The following is a 16,641-nucleotide window of genomic DNA, read 5'->3' as shown; positions in this document are numbered from 1 at the left end:
TTAGTTCTCAACTAGTGTTTACATGTCCATAATCAAAATACCTAGACAGAATGACTCAAAGCTTCCTCCAAGATCGGTCCACAAATGGATAATTCCCAACAGGAATGAGGAGCACAGCTGTACATGGAATGCTGCTGAAGGGATTGGCACTTCCTAGCACCGGCACGTGCACAGGCAGAGTGAGCACATTGGAATCAATAGCAGAAATCAGCTGCTGTCAGCAAGCAGGTGAAGTTTTCTATTTCTTTATTAAAATGTTCACTATTTTATGTGCTTTTTAACTCTTAGTTATTTTCACTTTTTAAATATTGCTTTAATTTTTAACAGGCAAGTGTCTGTGATTCTATGCAAATATCAAAATTGCTCTGAATGAACTTCTGCACTCAAGACTGACAGACTGAGGGGCAAGGCTTCACCATCAGAACTGTCATTGCCACTGCTATTAGGAGATTCTGGGAGCTCATGTCCAGCAGATAACTATGTCTCAGTCCACAGACTAACAGCAGAAAGCAATCCCACTGATATAACTGTACTGAAGCTATGCAGCCGTGACTTGAGTACCAAATGTTCCCTGGGTTTATATCAGCTTATGACATGCAGGGAGGTCATTTCTTCCACTGGCTCTCTCAACTGGTTGGCAGAAGTAGTTTGAGACAAGAGTATTCATACCCACATTTTAACATTTTGCAGTTTCTCCCACATGCATGGTGCCTCACTTGGAAGGTGATTGATGCCAAACACAAAAGACCTCCACAACATTCATCTACAATTGTTGAATCCAGTTATAATCTTACTCTCTGTTCACAACTTTCAATAACTTTTCAGGATTTTAAACACACAAAAAACTACAAGTAATTGTGACACTAAGCTGAAGACCCAGATCACACGGAAGTAAACAGATGCACACAATATGAGCCAAATGCATCATTCAGACTTGAAAGAATGAATGAACACTCAAGAGACTGCGTGGGTGAATAAAAAACAAAGAACAATTGAGAGCAAGGAAAGAGACATGTTAAGTATATGCACAGAAGATGAGTCAATGATAAAAGCATACAAGGGGGTTAGAAGAAATTTTTTCTTTAAATTGAAAAGGATTGCAGAACTCAGAAACAAGAGAAAATCTGCTGAAATTCCAAGCAACACACACAAAATACTGAAGGAACTCAGCAGGCCAGACAGCATCTATGGAAAAAAGTTCAGTCGACGTTTTGGGCTGAGAACCCTTCAGCAGGACTAGAGACCTGTGTGAGTGTCTGCCTTTGTCTGTATGTGTGTCTGCCTGTGCCTGTGTTGCTTTATCAAGGAACACAGAAAAAAAACAGAAACCACCCTTTATCTCTGTCTCTGACTTCCAGTGATTGTCTGACCTTTCACAAGCTATTTAAACATACCAGGCATGGGTGCCTGCAGATGACAGGAATCTAGATTCTTTCCTGACTGGATTGCTAGCGTTACGGGTATCCACTCACAGTTGTGCCAAGATTCCACAGGAAATCTTTGCAACAGGCCATCTGTGTTTGCCTCCATACTAAAACAGCAATGTAATTAGTCCTGTGATGCCTTAATCCATAGTCCCGCAAATTTTTCCTTTTCATATTTTCAACATTTACAATTTTCATTGAATTTCATGCAATCACCCTCAAATGAAACACATTCCAGATCACTTTAAAATAGAGAACAAAAACAAGGGAGTAGAGGATTGGTACTTTTATTGAAGAAGGGCAGAAGAGCTCAGTCAGGTAACTACGGACAAGTAAGCTTAACATCAATGCTGGAAAAAAAAATTTGCTGCCAATGACGATGACAATTTGTATGTCAATGAGGAAATGTGCCACTGCCTTCTATAATGCATAACTGTAGCCATTGGAAGAGAAGGTTATTTGAAGAGCAAATGTTTGAACCTGACACAAAACTCTGGTCTACTAAGCAGCAGTGATCCTTGTACTGTTGTATGCTTCTGTGAGCTGAACTATCTACAGCAGATATTGCAAGGCACTGAAAACAAATCTGTTGTGAAACACGGAACAGTATAGCACTGGCCAGGCCATTCAGCCCCAATGTTGAGCCAATCTTGATGCCGATTTATACTCTTAAGTCCACCTCCTCTGTTAGCAATCATTTATCACCATTCTCTTCATATACATGTGTCTATCAAAAAAAGCTTCTTTAACTCCACCAAACTACCTTCTTCCACTACTATCCCTGGTAATTCATTCCAGGAACCAATCACTCTCTGCGTTTAAAAAAACTTGCCACTCACATCCCCTTTAAGCTCCACCCCCACCCTGAAAAGACTGTCCTTTAGTGTTTGACGTTTCTACCCTAAGGAACAGATTCTGACTCCCTACCATATTGACGTCTCCCATAATTGTACAAACTTCTATCATCTCCTCTCAGCTTCCAACGCTCCAGGAAGAACAACATAATTCAGTCCAGCCTGTCTTTCAAACTTATACCCTCCAATCCAGGCAACGTCCTGCTAAACCTCTTTTCTGTACCTTTCCCACAATCTCCACATCCTTCCTATAATGGGGTGACCAGAACTGCACGTAATACTCCAAGGGTGGTCTGACTTGTGTTTTATACAGCTACAGCATGACTTCTTTTAACACTGCTACCAATGAAGGCAAATATTCCTTATGCCAGTGGTTCCCAACCACCGGGCAGCAAAGCATGTGCTACCGGGCTGCGAGGAAACGAAATGATTTGGCGATATGAAATGATATGAGTCAGCTATACCTTTCCTCAAACCCTGTCATGCCCACTGTTGAACTTGAACGTACGCGAGGTCATTACGCACGGGAGGTCGTCAGTCGGTCATTAACCTACAACTACTCGATGAGTAAAAAACAAACGTCGCTTGAGAGTTTCTTTGGAAGAGGTGGCAGGGGACGTAAAAGGCCTAACGATGACCATAGCGCAGACAATTGAGGCCGAGACTGCAAAAAAAAAGGCTTCCTTCAACAGAAAATACGACGAGTTGTACATAAAATATGGGTTTATTACGACCGGTGATTCGCATGCTCCAAGCCCCCTGTGTGTGATATGTGGAGACAAGCTGTCTAATGAGGCAATGAAGCCCTCAAAACTGCTTCGGCACCTGGAGTCCAAGCACCCTGCACTTAAAGACAAACCCATTAAGTTTTTTGAGCAGAAAAACGTGAGCAAGCAGGACAGAAGAAAGTACTGAGAGCCACCACCTCCATAAATGCTGCTGCTCTGAGAGCGTCGTACTTAGTGGCTAGCCGTATTGCTAAGGCTAAGAAGCCTTTCACTGTTGGTGAAGAATTGATTCTGCTTGCTGCCAAGGACATGTGCCGTGAACTGTTGGGAGAAGCTGCAGCTAACAAGATGGCACAGGTTTCTCTTTCAGCTACCACAGTTTCAAGGAGAATCGATGACATAGCGGAGGACATCGAAGCACGGCTGTTGGAACAGCTTAACGAGTCACCATGGTATGCCATCCAGGTTGATGAGTCTACTGATGTTGACAACAAGGCAATCAATACTGCTGCTTTATGTGCAATATATATTTCAAGACGATGTGCACGAGGATATGTTGTGTGCATTGCCGCTGCCAACTAACACAACTGGGGCAGAACTATTCAAGACTTTGAATGACTACACGTCAGGCAAACTGGACTGGTCATTCTGTGTTGGAATATGCACAGACGAGGCTGCAGCTATGACTGGACGGCTGTCTGGTTTCACTACCTGAGTCAAAGAGGTTGCTCCTGAATGCCAGTCTATACACACTGTGTCACACACAGGGAAATGCTGGCTAGCCGAAAAATGTCACCTGATCTTAACAGCATATTAGAAACATAGAAACATAGAAAATAGGTGCAGGAGTAGGCCATTCGGCCCTTCGAGCCTGCACCACCATTCAGTATGATCATGGCTGATCATCCAACTCAGAACCCTGTACCAGCCTTCCCTCTATACCCCCGATCCCTTTAGCCACCAGGGCCATATCTAACTCCCTCTTAAATATAGCCGATGAACTGGCCTCAACTGTTTCCTGTGGCAGAGAAGTCCACAGATTCACCACTCTCCGTGTGAAGAAGTTTTTCTTAATCTCGGTCCTAAAAGGCTTCTCCTTTATCCTCAAACTGTGACCCCTCGTTCTGGACTTCCCCAACATCGGGAACAATCTTCCTGCATCTAGCCTGTCCAATCCCTTTAGGATTTTATACGTTTCAATAAGATCTCCCCTCAATCTTCTAAATTCCAACAAGTATAAGCCTAGTTGATCCAGCCTTTCATCATGTGAAAGTCCTGCCATCCCAGGAATCAATCTGGCGAACCTTCTTTGTACTCCCTCTATGGTAAGGATGTCTTTCCTCAGATTAGGAGACCAAAACTGCACACAATACTCCAGGTGTGGTCTCACCAAGGCCTTGTACAACTGCAGTAGTATCTCCCTGCTCCTGTACTCGAATCCTCTTGCTATGAATGATAGCATACCATTCGCCTTTTTCACTGCCTGTTGTACCTGCATGCCCACGTTCAATGACTGGTGTATAATGACACCCAGGTCTCGTTGCACCTCCCCTTTTGCTAATCAGCCACCATTCAGATAATAATCTGTTTTCCTATTTTTGCCACCAAAGTGGATAACTTCACATTTATCCACATTAAATTGCATCTGCCATGAATTTGCCTACTCGCCCAACCTATCCAAGTCACCCTGCATCCTCTTAGCATCCTCCTCACAGCTAACACTGCCACCCAGCTTCGTGTCATCCGCAAACTTGGAGATGCTGCATTTAATTCCCTCATCTAAGTCATTAATATATATTGTAAACAACTGGAGTCCCAGCACTGAGCCTTGCGGTACCCCACTAGTCACTGCCTGCCATTCTGAAAAGGTCCCGTTTATTCCCACTCTTTGCTTCCTGTCTGCCAACCAATTCTCTATCCACATCAATACCTTACCCCCATACCGTGTGCTTTAACTTTGCACACTAATCTCCTGTGTGGGACCTTGTCAAAAGCCTTTTGAAAATCCAAATATACCACATCCACTGGTTCTCCCCTATCCACTCTACTAGTTACATCCTCAAAAAATTATGAGATTCGTCAGACGTGATTTTCCTTTCACAAATCCATGCTGACTTTGTCCGATGATTTCACCGCTTTCCAAATGTGCTGTTATTACGTTTTTGATAACTGACGTATTGAGTGATGTTGTTGAAGCTATCAATCACATCAAAGCAAAAGCCCTTAACTCATGTCTGTTTGAGCAGCTTTGTGAGGAAATGGATGCTGAGCACAAACGCCTTCTCTTACACACTGAAGTCAGGTGGCTATCAAGGGGGAGAACTCTGGCCAGGGGTTTTGAGTTAAGAGAGCAGCTACAGAGGTTTTTTTCAGGAAAAAAGTCACCACTGGCAGCACACTTCAATGACGAGGAGTGGATAGCAAAACACGGTTATCTGTGTGATATCTTCAACCTGCCCAATGAACTCAATTTGTCACTTCAGGGGAGAATGACAGCTGCCTTCAAGTTGGCAGATAAAGTGTCTGCTTTCAAAGCCAAACTGGAACTGTGGGGACGACGAGTGGACAGGGGCATATTTGACATGTTCCCAACATTAGCTGGGATTTTGGGAGAGACTGAGGCTGCACCATCCTTCTCACAGCTGGTGCGCAATCACCTATCTTCGCTGTCGACAGAATTCAAGCGTTACTTCCCAACCGCAAATAACCCAAGACGTGCAAAGGAATGGGTCCGTGACCCATTTGTGAATGTCCCCGGTGAATCATCCATGTCAGCGCAGGAAGAAGATCAACTCCTCGAGCTTGCAAATGATGGCGGGCTGAAAAGTATGTTTGACATAACTTCTCTGCCGGCATTCTGGATCAAAGTCAAGGCTGAATATCCTGAGACAGCCACGAAAGCACTGAAAACGTTGCTTCCATTTCCAACATCATATCTCTGCGAAGCGGGGTTTTCTGCAATGAAAACTAAATTGCAGAATAGCCTGGACAGAAGGAAGCCCATTCGAGAATCGCTATCTCCCATCACCATTTCCAACATCATATCTTTGCGAAGTGGGGTTTTCTGCAATGAATAATGGTGTGTTGCAATGATTTTATATGTTCATATGAGGAAAATATGCACTGTGTGTTTAATATCCAAACATTACTTAAAACGTTATGATGCTATTAACTTATAATTGATTTATCACTATATTCATGCGAGGAAAATATGCCTTGTGTGTTTAATATTAAATTCATTAGATAAACCCTTTTAGAAACGAAATTGAGTGTATTAGCCACTTATAAGTGACTTATAGTTGACTTATCACCTATATTCCGGTCGTGATTAACACCCCTCTCCCCCCAATCAGCCGGTCCGCAAGAATATTGTCAATATTAAACCAGTCCGCGGTGCAAAGAAGGTTGGGGACCCCTGCCTTATGCCTTTTTACCACTTGCAGTTAACTATGAACTATGAACGTCAACCCCAAGATCCTTCGATACTCATAGACACAAGAGGTACTGCAGTTGCTGAAAGATTCTGACACGTCATTCCTTGGCTTCCCTTACTGCCACAATAAGGTCACATTAAGGTTGGAGAGCAACACCTTGTATCCCATCTGGGTAATCTCCAAACTGATGGCACCAACATCGATTTCTCAAACTTCTGGTAATTACCCTGCCCCCTCCTCTCCTTCACCATTCCTCATTCCTGTTTCCCTCTCTCACCTTATCTCCTTACCTGTCCATCACCTCCCTCTGCTGCTCCTTCCCCCTTCCCTTTCTTCCATGGTCTTCTGTCCTCTCCTGTCAAATTCCCGCTTCTCCAGCCCTTTATCTCTTCAACTTCCCACCCTCCTCCTCTCCCAGTTTCACCTTATCACCTGCCACCTTGTACTTATTCCTCCCTTCCCCCCACCTTCTTACTCTGACTTCTTCCCCCTTCCTTTCCAGTCCTGATGAAGAGCCTTGGCCCGAAATATCAACAGTTTATTCCAAACCATAGAAGCTGCCTGACCTGCTGAGCTCCTCCAGCACATTGTGTATCCTTCTATACCTCGATGTTGTTAAGGGGCCTACCATTAACTGCACACTTCCTCCTTTCATCTGACCTCCCAAAGTGCAACAGCTGAGACTTGCCTGGATTAAACTCTGTCTGCCAACTGTCTGCCCATACCTGTAACTGACCTATATCCCACTGCCTTTGATAGTCCATTACATCATCTACAGCTCCAAAAGTCTTAGTGTCATCCACAAATTTGCTAATATATCCCTTTACACTTTCATCCAAATCATTGACGCATATCACTGGTCATGGATCTTAAAGCAGAAAGAAAAGCCTTTCACCCATACTGTCTTCTATGAGAAAGCCAGTACTAAATATAAACTTACAATTTATCTGGATCCTATGCATCTTTATCTTCCAAGTACAAATACCCCCTTTTATCCTTTGCTTCTCTCTTTTTAGTAATATGTAGAAAATGCCTTGGGATTACCTGCTCTCCAAGGAAATTTCATGGCCTTTTTTGGCCTTCCTAATCACCCACTCGATCAGTTTCCTACTATGTATCCACAAGGACCCAGTCTGGTTTTAGCCTCCTAAACCCTACACATGCCTCTTTTTTCTTACTAACAAAATCTAGGAGCTCTTTATCCTTACTCCTTACCAGAGCATGCCAACACTGAACTCTGATTACTTGTCAGATGTGGACTTGTCCAACAGCAACTGCTCCCAATCAAGTTCGGCTCGTCTTATCCTGTCATATTTCGCCATCCCCCCCAGTTTAGTACTTTCCTGCAAGATCTAACAGCATTACTTAACTGCTTTCAGTTCTGGTCACTCCATTATAGGAAGGATGTGCTGTAGGGGTTTACTCAGATACTGTCTAGATTAGAGAGCATTTGCCTTTTTAACAGAGCTTCACTGGTGAGGCAAGGCGAATCAAGTGATTTGTGGTAAGGCAGTGCAGTCAGAGCCTGGCCCTGCAACTGTATGCTGCCAAGGCAGAGATGATATTTTCAGTCTGGGCTGTTGCTCCAGCAGTTCGGAGGTCTGGTGTGGAGATGAATTTGCCTCTTCTGCAGGGATCTTCTGCTGGGTGGGGTCACGGCATTCTGTACGTCTTCTCTCCCCACTTATCTCCTCCCACCCCGCCCTCCCCAAGAGCCAGAACAACTGTGGAATTGGTTAAGCCAAGCAGAGCTGGGAACGTTACTGAGCCAGTGAGGTGTGCCGGTGGCTGCTCTTCCCACGCCTGCTCACTCTCTCATCACCGCTATTTCTGTGATCCTCCCACAGTGAACACCCCGCCACCTCTGAGATCCCCCCCCCCCACCTCTGAGATCCTCGGTCTTTGTTCATTTTCAACTTGAAAAAATATCAGGTTGCCAACTGTTCTCAGGAAAGAAACCCCTGAGTAACCCAGCAACTACCTTTGTAAGCCATCCCCAGACAACCGTTAAGTCAATTTTGTCAGCAAGCAAGAAAGAAAACAAACAAAAAAATCAGTTGATGTGGCAACAATGCCTCCACAGCATTAAATGAATGACATCAAAAACACACAAGGCTGATGAAGAAGAACAATTACTAAAAGTGGAGGAAGAAGTTGGTGGGGAGAACTGATTCTGCCTCTCGTAGGATCAAATACATGTCCATACACAAGACTTCTGAATTTAATAATATTATAGGAACTCAATCATGTGTATGTGCGTGCATAACATCACAATTGGTATCCATAACAATTTATAATTTTAGTGCTTATGCAAACTGAGCTGAGGTGCTTCACAGCAATATTACAAAACATGTCAAAAGGGAGAAAAAGGTAAAGTCAGAGGTAAATTTTGAGGAATAAAGACCCAGGTAGAGAGACTTAGAAAGAGAGATTCAGGAGCTAGTCTGGTGTTTCTCACTCTGTCCGACATCATATTTCAGTAACAAGTTTAAACGTTTCCAACACAGAGCAAGCAAATATTTAGCTTATGAGAAGCAGTGGTATACATTATCTCAAGTAATTAATTGCCCATTATATTTAACTCCCCTGATATTTGGCTTGTCATTGCTGATCAGCTAAAGATTTCTCAATGACTCAAAAATACATTTGCACCAAGTCATTTCAACTGTCGTTTCTTTATCAAGTAAACATGTGATTTAACTGCATACAAAGTGAGACCCACTGAATTTCCTGTTCACTGAACAAGGCTAGGAAGCTACAAAACCACAAGTATTGCTTATTATAATGTACACATACACTAACGTATTAAAAACTTTATTAACACAAGTTATATTGGTGCTTAAAAAATTGATTTTCAAATTTTCAAAAACAAAATTACTTCAGGCATTTATCTTGATCTTACAAGCTACAAGCAAAAGAAAAGTCTGCTGATAGGATCTGCATCAGTGACCACAACACATCACACAACAGCATGCCCTCGGCTAAGAGTTGGAAGTTCCTGTAGCTTTGCAGTACACAAGCTTCCTCTTTCTCGAACACGTTAGTAAAACAAATCTAGATAGTGAGAGGGAGGACAAAGCAGCAGCAGGTCAAGGGGAAATCTGAGAGGGAAAGCAAGGGAGAGCTGTAGTACAGTTGGGGAAGGAATCACAAAATCAAAGAAAGACAGAACCTTCAGTACACTGAGTAAATGCCAATTGCTGAAAAGCCCCTTATACTAACATATTGTGATCTCCTCAGTTTCCCATCAATTCCTCTAGATCCTACCACTCATTTGCACAGTATAATGGCTAATTAACTACCTACTTGCTTTAGGGATGTGGGCACAAGCTGCAGAACAAAGAGGAAACACATGTCATTGTAGGGAGAACATTTGCACTCCACACTGACAACACAAGGGGTCACAAGGGTTAAGGGGGATAGCCTAAGTACTAGAGGGGGTAAAGGAGGACAGAGGAGGGCTGGAAGCCTGGGTGGAGGTCAATATGGGGCAGCATGGTAAGTCTGAGACACTGAGGCATAAGTAGAAGATGAACATGAAAATAACAGCAAGAGTATGCCACTCCCCTTCAAGGCTGTCCCACCTTCCACAATGGAAATGTAGAGGATATTTATGGAGCACTTGCATGGATTTCTGAATAGGCTTGTCCCATTGAGGTAGGGAAAGAATGGTAGGTTGAATGAGCTTTGAGATGTGGAACATCTAGTCAAGAGGATGAAAGAAGCTTACTTAAGGTTTAGGAAGCAAGGAGCAAACAGGACTTTAGAGTTAGAAGGTATCCAGGAAGGAGCTTAAGAATGGACTTAGGAGAGCTTGAAGGGAGCATTAGAATCCTTTGCCAAGTAGGATTAATGAAAATCCCAAGGCGCTCTACATGTACATGGAGAACAGGAGAGTAACTAGATTGAGGATTCAGGAATAAAACAGGAAATGTGTCTGGAGTACGAGGAGGTAAGGGAAGACCTTAATAAATACTTTGATTCGCCATTGAGAGGGTTCTTGAACAGCTTGATATGCTAGAACATGTTGATGTTAAGAAAGAGGATGTGCTGGAACTTTGTCAATGATCTTTGTGTCCTTACTGGTCACTAGGGTAGTGCCAGAGGATTACAGGGTGGCAAATGTTATTCCTTTGTTTAGGAAAGGTTATAGGGATAACACTGGGTGGGTCCTACATCAGTGGCGGGCAAATGATTGGAGAGGATTCTTAGACAGAATTTACAAGCATTTGGAGAAACATAGTTTGATTAGGAATAGTCAGCATTGGTTTGTGAGGGACAGGTCATGCCTCGTGAGCCTGACTGAATTCTTTCAGGATGTGACAAAACACATTGATGAAGGTAGAGCAGTAGATGTGGTGTAAATGGATTTTAGTAAGACATTTAACAAGGTTCCCCATGATAATCAGAAAGCATGGGATCCAGGAAAAATTGGCTACATGGATTCAGAATTGGCTTATCCACAGAAGGCAGAGGATGGTAGGAGATGGTGCGTTTTCTGCCCGGAGGTGGCTGACCAGCGGTGTTCTGCACAGATCTGTTCTGGGGTCCCTGCTCTGAGTGGGCTGAGAAGTGGTAGATGGAATTCAATCTGGAAAAGTGGAAGCTTTAGAGAGGGCGCAGAGGAGATTTAGTAGGATGCTGCCTGGATTACGGAGGATAGGTTGCCTTATGAGAGTAGGTTGAGCAAGCTAGGGCTTTACTGTTTAAAGAGGAGGAGGATGAGAGATGACTTGATGGAGATAAAAAGGACAGCCAGAAACCTTTTCTGGCCAATACAAGAGGCGTTAAGGTGTTTCGAGGAAAGTAAGGGGGAGGGGATATCAGAAGTTTTTCTTTTTACACAGAGTGCCAGGTACATGGAATGCAATGCCAGGGTGATGGTAGAGGTAGATAAATTAGGGACATTTAAGAGACTCTTGGATGTGCACATTGGTGAAAGAAAAATGGAGGGCTATGTGGAAGGGAAGGGTTAGATTGATCTTGGAGTAGGTTAAAGGGTTTGGCACAACATCGTAAGCTGGAGGACCTGCACTGTGCTGTGTGTACTCTGCTCTGTGTTCTAATATGATCACAGATAATCTAACCTTTATCTGAGCAAGATCATGGTATCACTAATCTTTCACAAATTTGTCAACCTCCACTTTTAAATACTACTATTAAATGAGCCTTCACAACTTTCTGGAGTAGACAATTGCTGAGGTTCACCACCCATCAGGGTTCCAAAATCCAAAGAATACAAGCCCAACCTGATCTGCTTCTCTTGATAGGGAAACACCCTCCTCTATCTTTTCTAAAGTAAAGGAACCAAAACCATGAACCATACTCACAGGTGTGGCCCAACCAACGCCCTGTAAAACGGCAACAAATGGATGAGGGAGGAAGAAGCAGGGTGGGGAACTGAGAATGGGCGGGAGAAGAAGAAGAGAATACTGAGGCTGGGAGAGAGGAGTGGGGAAGAAATTCAGCTCTGAGAGTGAGGAGTTGAGATGAGGGAAGATGGAAAGAAGGACTGGAAAATGGGGAAAGAGTGAGCACACAGGAGACGAAGATTGGAGTGCAGGGAATTGAGATAGTCACTGGTGAAGGAAGGAAGAGTTGGGGGGGGAACAGGGTGAAAGGGTTGTGGGGGGCTGAGGCAAGGATGGTTTACAAAATTCAAACTCAACTGATCCCAGTATCCACTGTGTCCTACTATCCAGCACTTGAACCACAGCCTTGTTATTTAGAGCTCTCCTGCGTGCATGTATTAATGGAGAAGGACATTCAGTGCATCACAATCCTTCTGATAAAAAAAATTCCAACAATTCAATTGTGCAATCCAAATACTGCAAGCTGCATCATCTGCAGCTCAACATCAATAAGAAAATGGAGATGGTGATAGACTTTAGAAAGTCTAAGGCTGCACTATGCCCTGTTACTATTGGTGGTGAGGATCTACAAGTAACTGGGTGCACCTGTTTGACAGACATGAGTGGAGCACCAACACAGGCTGTGTACAAGAAGGGCCAGAGACACCTCTACTTCCTGAGGAGACTGAGGTCCGTTGGAGGGCAGGCCTCTCCTTCACATGTTCTACCAGTCTGCTGTTGCCAGTACAATCTTCTATGCAGTGGTGTGCTGGGGCAATGGCATCAACACGGGTGATGCCAACAGGCTCAATAAACTGATTCGAAAGGCTGGCTCTGTTATAGGAGTCAAATTGGACAGGCTGGAGACTGTGGTAGAACAAAAGACCCTACAGAAAATACTGGCAATTCTGGACAATGTTTCTCACCCTCTGAATGCCACCTTGGCTGAACAGAGGAGCACTTTGAGTGATAGACAAAGGCAACTGCACTGCTCCAAAGAGTGCTATATGAGGTTGTTGTTACCCTCAGCCATTAGACTCTATAATGAGTCAAGCTAAAGCCAGGGAAGAAATGACTCCCTCCTGTTAGGAAGGAAATTGCCTTTTAAACTCACGAGAGAGCATAGGCCATCAACTTTTTGCTGTTGATGTTTCTGTAGCAGGCAATTTCTTTTTTACGTGGTCAAGTTGCTAGTTCGACGCTCAACTCCACACGGATGGAAAGCATGCCGGGGAGCCAGCTGGGTTCGAACTCGGGAGCCTTCACTCCGAAGTCCAGCGCTGATGCCACTATGCCACCAGCTGGCCACCCTCCTGTTAGACTGAGGTACATTTTTTTTATTCTTTCTTTCATCTCTTCTAATATCTGTGCACTTGTAATGCTACCATGACACTGTAATTTCCTTTGGGATAAATAAAGTATATATCTATTCATCTACTCCTTCCAAGAAAATTGCAAGTCCACTGAGTGCCTTTTCAACTTCTGAAACTCCTCAGCAATTACTTCTACCATGGAATCAACTGAGTTCCAAGTCCTTACTCTCAATGTGACAAGGAATGTTGCTCTTCACTTTGGTATCACATGCCCACATGTTTTAACCCTTTGCTCTCCTGTCTCTTGAACCATTAAGCAAGTCAAACCCCAACTACTCTGACTTTTCAGCAGGTTCATCTTGTTTACCCTCCAGCACTTCAAGTCTGTATGCCTCACTTAATCGTCCCCGAAACTTCAAAAACAACAAGATAGCTAAGCCAGGCGAGGCACAAGTGTCTACTGATGCAGAGATTTGAAACAAACAAACTAACTGCTGAAGGAGCCCAGTGGGCCGTGCAGCATCTTGGGAGGAAAGGAACTGTTGATATTTTGGGTTGAGCTTTATCCCCACAAATGAAACATTTAATCTCACTTGCACAGGATGCATTTTGATACTGTTCACTCGAAACTATGAAAGCAGGATAAAAGAGAAAATCGTGGAGGGCAGAGACAAAGTACTGGGAGGGAGGGCAGAGTGTAGCAGTGCATACATAGTAAACAGCTCACCAACTTCCTTATCAGAAAACGTACTGTAAAAAAATCTTCCAGCTTCCTCAGCTGGTTCTCATATAAACATACAGGTTTGGAAGATGAGACCACTCGGCCCATCCTGCCTACATATTTAATCAGATCTAACTGTAACTTTAGCTCTACAACCACATTGACCAAATCTGATACGTTATCCTCTTGAGTACACACATTAACTTTTCAGCCTTTATCTGTTATCCAGCTGCATGAGCTTTCAAAGACTGCTTTCATCGCCTTGAGGAAGGGAGTCCTAAAGATGCAAAGACTTCGAGAACGACAGTGACTGCTACTTCAGAATTCCTCAAAAACGTGACTCACTGTAAAGACACTTCCCACTTCATTGTTGTCACTCACTATACACCCGCTCTGCTGTGCTGGGACCGAATGTAAACACATTAGCCTCTGTCTGTGCCGAGACCCACCGTAAATAGCCTCTGATTCTTGTTCTGGGACCCACCGTAAATAGCCTGAACTCTCCCAGCGCTGGGACCCACTGTAAACAGCCTACACACTGCTAGTGCTGGGCAACGCTGTAAACAGCTTCCCTTCTCCCAGTGCTGGGGCGCACTGTCAGCAGCATCCTTTTCCCTCTACTGGGACCGTTTCTCTCTGACAGGTGGATCTCCCGTTGCCAATTCCTCCACCACCTCCCATCCCCAAAACCAAAAACTGTCCCTCCCCTCTCCGCCCTGCTTGACTCCGATTGATGGCTGCGTCTTCCACCAGCCTGCGATTGGGCCAGCTTCCTGCCAATCACGACCTGAGCGCTTCCGCCAGCAGCCTTCCCCACCAGCCGGTAGCCACAGCGGGCCGGGGCGCCGAGGCCGACTCTGGACACTTCCGAGGCTCTCTTACCGGGCTCCCCTCGCCAGCCATCCTGGGAAAACGCCGCCACAGTCGGCGGTGTGGGCGCCAACCGATCTCAGGTGCACACGGGCCACGGGCAGCGAACAAACCCTGCTAACCCAAAGGTTCCGCTATGGCTCCTCTATCTTGTGCGCATGTTCACCCGAGGTCCAGCCCGCCCCTTGCAGATTTCCATGACGACCACGCTACGTCATGGGTCCGCCTCCCCGAGCTCGAGCGGCCGCCTCCAGCCCCGCCCCCGGTAGCTGGCGTCCCGGCCTGACGGGCCCGTCCGAGCGGAGTGCAGGCGACAGCCTTCGGCCCACTCGGGCATTGAGTGTTTGAAGAGAAAAGTTCCACTCCCTGATTGAGGAAGACCAACGCCACTAGGGGGGAAGGGGGGTCAAATCTTCCCTGAGTATCTAAAACAATTGTATCAGAAAATGGTGGAAATGTCCATCAGGTCGAGTGAAATCTGTGATAGGAACAGAGTCTGTGTCAAGTCAACGGCATTTCACTGCCTTAATGAAACCACATCTAAAACATTGTGTGTAGTTCTGGTCTCCTCGCCTGAGGAACCAGTACTTCCATAGATGGAATGTGGTGAAGTTCACTAGACTGTTCCCCTTGGCCTGGAAGCAGGGAGCACAAGTTCAAAACTTAAGCTATCTATCATTCATTCAGTACAGAAATAAGAAGACATTTCTTCACCCAGACACCTGTGAATCTCTGGAACATGAGAGGGACTATGGAAGAGAGCACTGTATTTAAGAAAGAGATGGACAGACTTTGTTAATGGAACCATGGGATGTGGGTACAGTGCAAGCGTAGGGTAATGGGTGGAAAAATACAAAAATTACAACAATTGAGTTGGGGTTGACTTTAAGAGACTGGTCTGACATGACGCTATTACATGAAATTGGGTTATCATGCTTTGTGCTCTGGTTTTTGGAGTACAATAAATGAGTTGTTACGATTTTTCTTAAACATAAAATGCCTTGTGCTGTTTTATTTGCAAAAACTTACAATGGTAACCCCAATGCTATTGGACAATTTCACAGTTATTGAACTTGTTGGCCGGTGCAGTTGCTTTCAAACTGCCGGAGTTTTAGGAGCAAAATGCCGTCGTTTCATTGGTCTAAGCCAGTGCCCAATTTGCGCTGCGAGAAATCTTCGCCATCAACATCGATTATTTCTATGTGGTAGCATCACTCAGCAACTCCATGGCCGAGGGAATAGAGAGTCTACTGGAACACCCGCCTGAACATGATAAACAGCAATTGCTAAAAACTCACCTTTTACAGAATCTTGGACTATCGGAGCCTGAGCACGCCAAACAGTTGCTGTCCTTGCCCAGCCTCAGCAACGCTTAGCAGTTGGAGCTAATGGAATACATGCCATCTCTCCAGGGAAATCACCATCCTCGTTTTATTTTAAAGAACTCTTCATGCAGCAAATGCCTGATCAACTTCACATTGCCCTTGCCAATGCCCCTCCTGAAGGACTGCACGGAGCTTGTTAACATGGCTATCAGTCCACACTCAGCCAGGCAGAGGTGCCTAATTCCTCTCCTTCCCCTGCCTCAATGAGCCCAGTAAGCAAGGCCTCCAAACAGACAACACTGGATCTGTGTTTTTACCACACTCACTCTTGTAGGAATGCTAGGAAGTGCTGACTATCTTGCGGCTCTGACAGTGCCAGCACAGCGGGACATCAGAGGTCTGTGAATACTGTGGGTTCCAGCTGCCAGGGACATCTACTGTTCATTACAGACACCCTATTGATGAAAAGGCAAAGATTAACAAAACCCCTCTGGAGGCTTCCAATGGCAGCAGGATCCAGACTTAAGGAAGGGACATGATGTGTGAGGCCCTGCTTCGGTGGGTGACATTACACATGGGACTTCGTCCTGGGTAAAATGGCGCGACCTCTGCTTGGTGAAG

The 16,641-nt window shown here is 44.8% G+C and overlaps 1 protein-coding gene across 1 annotated transcript in view; it reads right to left on the bottom strand.

Annotated features, from left to right (window-relative positions):
• pkn1a (protein kinase N1a) overlaps positions 1-15,625 on the bottom strand; it is a 158,076-nt gene extending 142,451 nt beyond the window's left edge. The window contains exon 1 of the mRNA XM_063035930.1: positions 14,708-15,625. Within this exon, the coding sequence (XP_062892000.1) occupies positions 14,708-14,728 (21 nt within the window). The 5' untranslated portion in view covers positions 14,729-15,625. The remainder of the gene's footprint in view (positions 1-14,707) is intronic.
• Positions 15,626-16,641: the final 1,016 nt, after the last annotated feature.

Source organism: Mobula hypostoma, chromosome 29 (assembly GCF_963921235.1).
Source record: "Mobula hypostoma chromosome 29, sMobHyp1.1, whole genome shotgun sequence".
NCBI lineage: Eukaryota > Metazoa > Chordata > Chondrichthyes > Myliobatiformes > Myliobatidae > Mobula > Mobula hypostoma.
This window is presented reverse-complemented; position numbering and strand designations above follow the sequence as displayed.